This window comes from Agelaius tricolor, unplaced genomic scaffold (genome assembly GCF_023055355.1).
Source record: "Agelaius tricolor isolate 1412-34295 unplaced genomic scaffold, bAgeTri1.0.p SCAF_118, whole genome shotgun sequence".
NCBI classification, from domain to species: domain Eukaryota; kingdom Metazoa; phylum Chordata; class Aves; order Passeriformes; family Icteridae; genus Agelaius; species Agelaius tricolor.
The window spans coordinates 102044-112671 of NW_027269378.1; the positions used below are offsets into that span (position 1 = coordinate 102044).

At 55.4% G+C, this 10628-nt stretch overlaps 1 protein-coding gene and 1 long non-coding RNA gene across 5 annotated transcripts; one reads left to right on the forward strand and one right to left on the reverse strand.

Annotated features, from left to right (window-relative positions):
• Positions 1 to 134: 134 nt before the first annotated feature.
• LOC139586459 (uncharacterized) lies at positions 135 to 1408 on the reverse strand. The gene is made up of 2 exons (XR_011677795.1): positions 1308 to 1408; positions 135 to 1277 (listed from the first exon to the last, which is right to left on the reverse strand). It is a non-coding gene; the product is annotated as an uncharacterized lncRNA (long non-coding RNA).
• On the forward strand, positions 1270 to 8159 carry CDC42EP2 (CDC42 effector protein 2). 4 transcript variants are annotated; one of them, XM_071419875.1, is made up of 3 exons: positions 1270 to 2118; positions 5770 to 6464; positions 7294 to 8159. In XM_071419875.1, the coding sequence occupies exon 2, from the start codon at positions 5785 to 5787 to the stop codon at positions 6445 to 6447; it is 663 nt and encodes a 220-aa protein (XP_071275976.1). In that variant the 5' UTR covers positions 1270 to 2118; positions 5770 to 5784; the 3' UTR covers positions 6448 to 6464; positions 7294 to 8159. The 4 variants fall into 4 exon arrangements, with proteins under 4 accessions (XP_071275976.1, XP_071275980.1, XP_071275977.1 ...); XM_071419879.1 differs by lacking the exon at positions 1270 to 2118 and adding an exon at positions 3697 to 4474; XM_071419878.1 differs by lacking the exon at positions 1270 to 2118 and adding an exon at positions 4552 to 4570 and having other exon boundaries at positions 4631 to 6464.
• Positions 8160 to 10628: the final 2469 nt, after the last annotated feature.

Below are 10628 nucleotides of genomic sequence, written 5' to 3' on the forward strand. Positions count from 1 at the left end.
CCTTTTTCTCCCCAAACATCCCCACGGAGCAGTTGGGAAGTGCTGAGGTCACCTCCCAGCTCCTCCCCTGCTCTTTGCCCAATTCCAGCATTTCTCACCCCAAATCAAATACAATTTTTCCAACATCCATAAAATCTTATTTTCCTCCCATTTCCAGCTTTATTTCCTTTTTTTGTTTTTACAAATGGAGCAGAATCCAAATTTCCTCCCAGTTTCCCTTGGAAAAACCCCGATTTTGGTTAAAACAGCAGCGGGAAGAGCCAGAGGAGGAGGAGGAGGAATTTGGGAATTTTGACTCTTCCACCCCCCAGAGCCCCCACCGTTCAATCCCTTCCCAAATTCAGGATTTAATTTGGGAATTCCCGAGGGTTTTGGGGCAGGGACCCGATCCCACTGGGACCTTTCCAGGTTTATTTTCGGGGGGACTCCAAGGGGGCTCCGGGAATTCCCGGGAAGGGAAACGAGGCCGGGGTGGGGCCTGGGATCCACCGGGACCGATCCCAAATCCTGAATCCCGGCCCTGATCCCGAATCCTGACCCCAATCCCAAATCCCAGCCCAGATCCTGAATCCCGGCCCTGATCTCAATCCTGATCCTGGATCCCAAATCCTGGCCCTGATCTGGATCCTGATCCTGGATCCCAAATCCCAGCCCCGATCCTGAATCCTGATCCCAATCCCAAATTCTGATCCTGGATCCCAAATCCCGGCCCTGATTCCCAATCCCAAATCCTGGATTCCAGCCCCGATCCCGATCCTGAATTCCAGATCCTGATCCTGGGATTAGGGGGTGACACCCCCGGGAATGAAGGGAAGGGGAAGGGAAGGGAAGGGAAGGAAAGGAAAGGAAAGGAAAGGAAAGGGAATTCCCCCTCAATCCCGGGATTCCCCTCTATCCCAGGACTCCCCCTCCATCCCGGGCTCTCGCGGGCTGAGCCTTTCGTGCCCTCCCGGCGGCGCTGTCCCATCCCGGATCCACATCCCGGATCCGCATCCCCCGGGTTTCAGGGGAAGGCAGCGATTCCTTCCTTTGATCCGGGGAAAGAGAGCGGAACCTTCCCCCAGGGCCCCCGCCCTCTCCGCGGCCCGGCTTCATTAAAACAGCGCTCAATTAAAACAGCGCTTCATTAAAACAGCGCTCAATTAAAACAGCGCTTAATTGGAGAGCCCGGCTCCGCCCGCTCCCGGCTTAGAGCAGCGGCACAGCCCCGGAACGGCCTCGGAACGGCCCCGGAATCCCTGGAACGGCCCCGGAATCCCTGGAACGGCCCCTGGATCCTTGGAATAGCCCCGGAACAGCGCCGGAACAGCCCCTGGAGCCCCGCAGCGGCCCCGGAGCAGCCCCGGAATCCCTGGAACGGCCCCGGATCCCGGCCCGGCGCTTTCCGGGCGTTTTTTCCTGCGAACAGAATCCTTGGATTTCCAAACCCCCGGATTCCTGAATCCCCGGATTTCCTGAACCCCCGGATTTCCGAATCCCTGGATTTCCGAACCCAAGGATTCCCGAACCTCCGGATTTCTGAATCCCCGGGTTTTCGGACTCCCGGATTTCCTGAACTCAAGGATTCCTGAACCCCCGGATTTCCGAATCCCCGGATTTCCGAATCCCTGGAATTCTGAATCCCCGGATTTCCGAATCCCGAGCTTTCCGCGCCCCCGCATTTCCAAGGAGTGTCCGGGAGCCCGAGCGGACTCCGACCCCATCCCCGACCCGCGGCCGCTCCTGCGCCACTTCCCGGCCCGGAGGAGCCGCCGCCGCCGCTGCTTTTCCCGGAGTTTGGATTTTCCTGGATTTTGGCTTTTCCTGGAATTTGGCTTTTCCTGGATTTTGGCTTTTCCTGGATTTTGGCTTTTCCCGGAGTTTGGCTTTTCCCGGAGTTTGGCTTTTCCTGGATTTTGGCTTTTCCCGGAATTTGGCTTTTCCCGTGGATTTTCTGTCACCGGGAGGGGTCGGGCGGTGGCCGAGGCCGAGATTTCTTCCTTCCTTCCTCTTCCTCATCCTCCGGGCCTGTCCCGAGCCCGGGGTTTTCCGGGAAAAGGGAGGAGCCCGGCGGGTCCCTGGCATGGAAGCGGCGCCGCTGCGCTGCCCCCGGGCCGGGCTCTGCGCTGCGCTCCCCAGGTGGGTCGGGATCGGGGCGATTTTTCCCCGCTTTTATTCGATTTTAACCCATCCCGGCTTCTCCCGTGCTCGGAGCTCACGGACGGGTTCCCAAAATCCGCATTCCCTAAAAACCCCCAGGGCCTTCATCATCCCAAGGGCTCCTCCTCCTCCTCCTCCTCTCTCCCGCTCCTGCAGCGCCGGGACCGCGGGGAAATTGGGGCTTTTCCGTCCCTTTTTGGGAAAATCCAAGCTCGGGAGCGATCCCGGGGCAAATTCGCTGCCCGGGGAGGAACCGGGCACCCAAAAAAGGCTGGAAAGGCCCAGGAGGGAGGAATGGGAGGAACCCGAGGAGGTTTCGGAGGCTGCGCCTCCCTCGGGCCGTTCCCATGGGAAAAGGAGATTTAAGGATTGAATTCCATCCCCGGATCCCCGCCTGGGGAAAAGGAGGAGGGAATCGCAGCGGGGCGGGGAAGGGCTGCTCAGACAGCACCGAAATTCCTGAAAATTGGCCAAAAAAACCCCAAATTTCTGTGTGGCAGGGCCCAAAATGAGCGGGAAATTGGAATTTTTATGGAAAAACGGGGGGGGGGGGGGGGGGGAAGTAAAAATGTTGAGGGGCTGAAAATGGGCAGAAAATTCCAGACTGAGGTAGGAATCTCCAAATCCAGGTGGAAAATGAGTGAAATTTCCAGGTCGTGAGAGGTAAATTTGTGGCAAGAGGCAAAAAGATCCCAAATTTCTCCTGAGCTGAAGCCTGAATTCCCAAAACCGGGTGGAAATTAAAGACCTGGATGTGCTGAAGCCCCAAGTGCTGAAAAAGGGACAGAATTTTCCTGCAATTTACAAAAAAGATCCCAAATTCCTCCCGATCCAAACCCAAATTCACCAAAAATGGATGGAAAAGGAGCGGGGTTTCCTCTATTGGAGCCAGAATTGATAGAAATGGGAGAAATTCCTCAAATTTTCCTCCATGGGAATCGAATCTGCTGATTCGGGCGATTCCAGGGGTCGGAGTCCTGGGAGCAGCTCCTGGAGCTCCTCCCACTCGGATCCCGGGGAAAACATCCCCTTTTCCCGCTTTTTTCCCCTGTTTTCCCCCTGTTTTTTCCCCTGTTTTTCCCTGGTTTTTTCCCCGCTTTTTCACTGTTTTTCCCCCTGTTTTTTCCCTGTTTTTTTCCCCTGTTTTTTCCCGCTTTTCCCCTGTTTTTCCCGCTTTTCCCCTGGTTTTTTCCCTGTTTTTTCCCTGTTTTCCTCATTCCTGACTCGTCCTTTTGGGTGTCCTGGCTTCTCCTGGGATTTCAGGGATGGAAATTCCCAGGAATGGATTCTTTCTTGCAGCTTTCCTGGTGTTTTCTTCCTTTCCCGGCCCATTTCCCCCATTCCTGGTATTTCCCATTTCCCCCATTCCTGGCATTTCCCATTCCCAGCATTTCCCCATTCCCGGCATTTCCCATTTCCCCATTCCCAGCATTTCCCATTCCCAGCATTTCCCATTTCTCCATTCCCAGCATTTCCCCATTCCCAGCATTTCCCCATTCCCGGGGCTTTTTCCGAGCGGGGGCGCCCGGGGGGAGGCACCGAGGTCGGGGGGGGCGGCAGCAAATTTGGGGTGGGAAAAGCCCAGGAGGGGAAAATCCGGATCCCAGGGCTCCGACAGCTCCGGGATCTTCATCCCTTCATCATCATCATCATCACCACCACCATCATCATCGTCATTCTCAGCCCCACCTGGGAATCCACATTTTTCATAACCTACAAATCCGCTTTATTCCCTCCAAATCCACTTCTTTCCCCTACAAACCCATTTTCCCCCCTATAATTCCATTTTTTTCCCCTCCAATTCCCCTTTTCCCGGTGCCGATCCCGATTCCCAAGGCCGATTTTCCCCGGCGCTGTCCCTGCCGCCCGCCCCCTCCCGTCCGTCCCTCTGTCCGTCCGTCTGTCCGTCCCGCACTAATCCCAGGATTAGCGGCCGCTCGTTCTGCACCGTCAGGATTCTCCTGCCCGGAGCCGCCGGGGCCGGGCCCTGCCCCGATCCCCGGGATCGCCCTGGGATCCTCTCCCCATCCCGGGATCCTCTCCCCATCCCGGGATCCTCTCCCCATCCCGGGATCCTCTCCCCATCCCGGGATCCTCTCCCATCCCCAGGATCGCCCCGGGATCCTCTCCTATCCCAGGATCCTTTCCCCTTCTCTGATCCCTGGGATCCTCTCCCCATCCCCAGGATCCTCTCCCTTCCCTTCCCTTCCCTTCCCTTCCCTTCCCTTCCCTTCCCTTCCCTTCCCTTCCCTTCCCTTCCCTTCCCTTCCCTTCCCTTCCCTTCCCTTCCCTTCCCTTCCCTTCCCTCGAGGCCTCGGGAGCGGCGCCGGTGCCGGTAACGGGGACTGGGGGGGGTTGGGGGGGAAAATGGGGAATAACGGGGGAGAATTCCAGGAAAATGGGGGAGAATTCCATAAAAATGGGGGAGAATGTCATGAAAACGGGGCATAAATGGGGAGAATTCCAGGAAAATGGGGGAGAATTCCATGAGAACAGGAGAACAGGATAATAAGGGAGTATTTCCTAAAAACAGGGGATGATAAGGGAACAGTTCCTAAAAAATATGGGATAATGAGGGAGAAATCCCTAAAAATGGGGGATTGTTCCCAAAAAATGGGATAATAAGGGAATATTTCCTAAAAATGGGGGATCATGAGGGAGTATTCCCTAAAACCAGGGAATTATAAGGGAATATTCCTTAAAAATGGGGGGATTAGACCCTAAAACCAGGGAATTATAAGGGAATATTTCCTAAAAATAGGATAATAAGGGAATATCCCCAAAAGCAGGGAATTATGAGGGAATATTCCCTAAAAGCAGGGAATTTTGAGGTAATATTCCCCTAAAATCAGGGAATTTTGCAGGAATATCCCCAAAGGCAGGGAACAGGCAGGGTCAGGGCAGGTTTGCAGCCGTGAAGGAGAAATGGGATTTTCCATCCCTCGGGCGCTGCTGCTGCTGCTGTTGTTGTGTTTTTAGGGCCAAACCCGTCCCTAAATCCCTCACGCAGCGTCCCCAAATCCCCGGCGCTGCTCTGTCCCTGCCGCCGGCGCCGCGGTTACAAAGCCCGGGCTGGCTGGAATTTTTCTGCCCTGAGAATTCGTGCAAAGGGCGAAAACCTCCAGAACTCCCCACTCTGCTGATTTAGCAGGGAACGTTCTGGCGGCCCCAAACCCTTTCCATCCCTTTTTCCCCTCCCAGCGAGGCGAGTCCCAAGGCTGGACGCGTTCATGGCACCAAAAAATTCCCTTTTTTGCCTCTCAGAGCTGGAAAATCCTGCCCAGATTCAGCTGAACCCAAGAGTTCACGCCTGAAACAGGGGAAACCCCAACTTCCTTCCCCTTCTGGCCCCAAATCTCCGAAATTTCTGGTTTTTTACTCCAGCTGGGCTGGGTGGGGCCGAGGACAGAGCAGGGTGAGAAAACCCCAAATCCCTTTAGGGTTCAAAACGCCTCTTCCCAGCGCTCTGCTCTCCTGACCGCCAGCTCCTCCCGAAAATCCCAAATCCTGCATTTCCCGGCATTCCTGGATCCCATTCCCCGCTCTCCAGGGTCGGTACCGCAGCAGGGCGGGCCTGGGGTGCATTTCCGAGCGCCGAGGGCCCGGAGCTGAGCCCTTCTCCTCTCGCAGGCTGCCCTGAGCGCCATGGCCACCAAGGTGCCCATCTACCTGAAGCGGGGCAGCCGCAAGGGCAGGAAGGAGAAGCTGCGGGACATCCTCTCCTCGGACATGATCAGCCCGCCCCTGGGCGACTTCCGCCACACCATCCACGTGGGCAGCGGCGGCCAGGCCGACACCTTCGGGGACGTCTCCTTCCTGCAGGGCAAGTTCCACCTGCTGCCCCGCGGCGCCGCTGACCGCGACGAGGAGGGGACGGCAACGACGGCGCCGTTTGAGTTCTCGCGCACGGCCACCATGTCGGGCACCGTGTCGGGCACCGCGTCGGGCGCCGCGTCGGGCGCCGAGGCCGCGCCGTCGCCGCTGCTCAAGAACGCGATCTCGCTGCCGGCGCTCGGTGCTGCCCAGGCCCTGACCCTGCCCGCGGCGCAGGCGCCGCCGAAGCCTCCGCGGCTGCACCTGGACGAGGCCACGGCGCCGTCATCGCCATCACCATCATCACCATCGTCACCATCGCCGTGTCCCCGTGCGGCCGCCAACGGCGAGGCCGAGCCCTTCCTGTCCCACGCCGGCTCCCTGCTGTCCCTGCACGTGGACCTGGGCCCCTCCATCCTGGAGGACGTGCTGCAGGTCATGGACCGGCACCAGGCCGAGCGCGGCGCCGCCGCCCGGCCCGAGATCCCGACGTGATCCACGGGGAACGGACGGTGAGGATGAGCATGGGCACGGAGGAGGATTTGGGGTGGTTTAGGGATGTGGATCTCAGATTCCAGTTTGGGAAATGGACGGTGAGGATGAGGATGGGCATGGAGGAGGATTTCGGGTGGTTTTGGATTCGGATCTCAGATTCCAGCTTGGGAAACGGACGGTGAGGATGAGGATGGAGGAGGATTTGGGGTGGTTTAGGATTCGGATCTCAGATTCCAGCTTGGGTGAAAGTGGCACCATTGGGAAATGGATGGTGAGGATGAGGATGGACAGTTTTGGGTGGGTTTGGATGTGGATCTCAGATTCCAGTTTGGGAAATGGATGGTGAGGATGAGGATGGGCATGGAGGAGGATTTTGGGTGTTTTTGGATGTGGATCTCAGATTCCAGCTTGGGTGAAGGCGTTGGGAAATGGACGGTGAGGATGAGGATGAGCATGAAGGATTTTGGGTGCGTTTTGGACGACTTGGGGTGTTTTTTGAGGATGAGGATGGAGGATTTTGGGTGCTTTTGGATGTGGATCTCAGATTCCAGGTGGGGTGAAGGCGTAGGGAAATGGATGGTGAGGATGAGGATGAGGATGGGGATGGGGATGGAGGATTTTGGGTGTTTTTTGGATGTAGATCTCAGATTCCAGCTTAGGTGAAGGCGTTGGGAAATGAGGAAGATGATGGAGGAGGATTTTGGGCTGTTTTTGGATGTGGATCTCAGATTCCAGCTTGGGAAATGGATGGTGAGGATGAGGATGAGGATGAGGATGGAGGATTTTGGGCTGTTTTCGGACGTGGATCTCTATTCCAGCTCGGGTTCTCGCCTTTCCTTGCTCCAGGTGAGGGCTCAGCCTCGGGGGAGAAGCAGAGGGGCCCCACGAGCTCCCCTCAGTGGCCTCCTCCCGACCATGGGAAACGCGACCCCGCGCCCGTCGGACCCAAAGGCACCCCCAGATTTTGGGGTGAATTCCCAAAGATTCCGGCCAGGAGGATTCGATTCCATCGGACCCAAAGTCACCCCCCAAACTTTTGGGGTGAATTCCCAAAGATTCCGGCCAGGAGGACGCGGGGGGACACCGGGGTTTGTTCTCCACGGCTCTGAACCTCCTGAACTCTCTGAACCCCAAATTCTGCTCCGTGGAATCCTCTGGAAACCCCACGGATGGGGAAATCTCCACCCTGTGGAGAAGCCAAAACTCCGCGTGGAGGAGCTGGGATATCCCAAGGGGACCCTTGGTTTAGGAACTCAATCCATGGAGGGGCCAGAAACCCCTCTGGGGTGCCCTGGAGCGACCGGGAATCATCGAGGAGACGCGGAACCACCCAGAAACCCCAGCGTGAGCTGCGGGAGGATCCCGGGATCGAGGGGTCCCACGCGGATTGTGTGGGCGGAGCGGGAGCTGAGGGGCAGTGCTGGGGGCAATCCCAGCTGGATTTTGGGGAATGGGGACCAAAACCCCTCTGGAAACGCTGCGGGCGCCCCAGCGGGACAGGGCGGGACCAGCGGGGCCTCCTTGCCCAGGCTCCGGTCACAGATTCCGCCCTTTCACTGATTTCCGGCGGTTTGAGCCCAAAATGAGGCCGGGATCGCCCCCAGGGCGGAGCCGCGGCCCCTCCTGCCCCCGCTGCTGGTGCTGTTCCTCATTGCCTGACGAGTCTAATTTAGATTATCTGACTAATGACTCATTAGATTCTCGTTAACCAACCCTTGTCCCGCCTCTTCCTTCCCCTCCCGCTCTGCGCCACTAAACCCCAACCACTTTTGGTGCAAACACCCAGAATTTGGGGATGAACCCGTTCCCCAAGGTTCTCACCTGTCAGATGAGCAGCAGACTGAGGTTAATTAAGCTCAATCAAGGTTTAATTGCTATTTAGTCAACTCTTCCCTGCTCTGAACCCTTCTCTCCCCCCACCCTCTGTCCACGTTTTATTTATTTTGGGGATTTTTCCTCCCCAAACCAATTCCAGCTGTTTCAGAGCCTCCTCGTTTGTGATTAATCAAGCCCAGGGATGTTTGTGATTAATTAGGCCCAGAGATTGGGATGGGAACGTGGCTCTGTGTCCCCTCCTGTCCCACAAACAGCCCAGAACAGCTCATTTTGGGCGGGTTTCACCACATTTTGGGTGGTTTGGGGGCTTTCCAACCCAGGCTGGGTTGGGACAACGTGCGTGGACTTTTTTTTCCTGGATTTCACCCCAGTTTTCCTGGGTTCCACCTTAATCAGTGATTTAAAGATGGAGCTGTCTGTGCCCCACCTCAGCCTTAGAATTGCGAAACCGTCGCTGCCGGAGCTGTTTCAAAATAACCAAAATCAGCCAAAATCCCTTTTTTTTCCCCTGTTTTGTCCCTTTTCTCGCCCGTTTTTTTCCCTTTCACAACTCAGGGCTGAATTTTGGGGTGTTCCAGCTTTAATTGGGGACCTCATTCACTCGTTTTTGTTCTCCCCCTACTCACCCCCCTGTGCTCCAGTCCTGGAAAAGCTCCTTTAATTTGCCAAATTTGGGGGTTTTTTTAACCATGAAAAGGTGATTTTGCTTTTCTCGCCCCTCTCCTCCTTCCTCTCTTCCCTATTATAAACCCCTCAAATTATCCCCAAAATTACTGCTATTATCCCTGAAATTATCCCAAATATCACTTCATCCCTGAAACTTCTTTTCCCCCCAGTCACATCTCCTGCAAAAAAAACCCCCAAATTCCTTAATTAATTTTCAATTAACGAATAAATCATTTGGGATCCCTTTCCACAGGACTGGAGCCTCCTTCACTTCTCCCCTGATTAGCCCTTCCCCAGATTAATGATTTATTCAAAGCACTGTTGCCAAACTTGCTGATTTACTCCCAGTTCCAAGGATCTGAGTCATCCAGAGCAGCCGTGACTCAGCGCCCGCTCCCCCTCCCTTTTTGGGGAGTTTAGTGCGGAATCAATCAAGGCAGGAATCGTTAATTAATTAACCCCAGCAGGGGCACAGGCCTCCCTCCCAACTTCCTCATTTATCCCGGGATTTCCGGGCAGGGGATTAACGCCGCCCACGCCAGCGTCAGACAGGATTACCAGGAGGAGGAGGAGGAGGAGGAGGGAGGAAGGTTTGACCAGGCGGGGGTGACCTTGGGGGAAAAAAGGCAAATTCTCAACAAACAGGGAAAAAAACACAGGTGGGATGTGGAAGTAAGGAGGAAAAAGAGAGAGGAATTCACGTGGAAGTGAGGAACTCACCTGGAAGTGAAGAATTCACCTGGAAATGAGGAACTCACCTGGAAGCTGACATCAAAGCACACCTGCCATGGGGTCTGTGGGTGACCTCTGTCCTGGGGGATGAATTTGGGGCTACTTGGTTAATTCAGGTTTGATAAAAAGGGAAAAGAGCTCAAAAATGGGAAATTTCGACAGGAGTTTTTGGGGATGAAGAGACATAAGGAATCTGGGGAGATTTGGGACCTGAGGGATCCATCCTCACTTATCCCTAATTTCACCCCCTTATGGCCCTCATTTATTCCTCGTTTCATTTCCCCACTCCCAATTTATCCCTCATTTCCCTCCCAACTCTCACCCCTCTTTTCATTTTATCCCCCAAACTTCCTCCATCCCTTCCCATTTCCCTTTTCATTCTCCATCTTCTCACTCCTTTCCATGGAAAGGTTGAAGTTGAAAAAGACCTTTGGGATGATGGAATCCAACCTGGTCACCCCTGAACGGCGTCCCCATGTGCCACATCCAGGCTCTTTTTGGGATAATTCCAGGACAGCAATTCCACCACCTCTCAGGGTGGGACAACCCTTTCCAGGGATTTTCCTCAATAAATCTTCCCTGATCCAACTCAAGGCTGTTCCCTCTTGTTTTATCCATGGAGAGAAGGAATCTCACCCCCGGCCTCATTCCAGGGAATTGGGGTCTCTCAATCCTCCTTTTTCCAGGATAAACCCCGTCATCCTCTGCCATCATTTCTCCTCACTTTCTGTCCATTTCTCCCTCACTCTCCCGCCTTGTTCTCTCCCAATTTTTCCCTCGTTCTCCCCCCCATCTTGTCGCTCATTCGCCCTCATTTTCGCCGTCACTCTGCCCCCTCAATTTCCCCCCTCCATCTCCCCCTTATTCTCCCCCCGTACCCCTCTCTCTGCCTCCCTCTTTCATCCCCATGCCCTCCCTTTCTCCCCGTACCTTCTTCCATCCCTTTC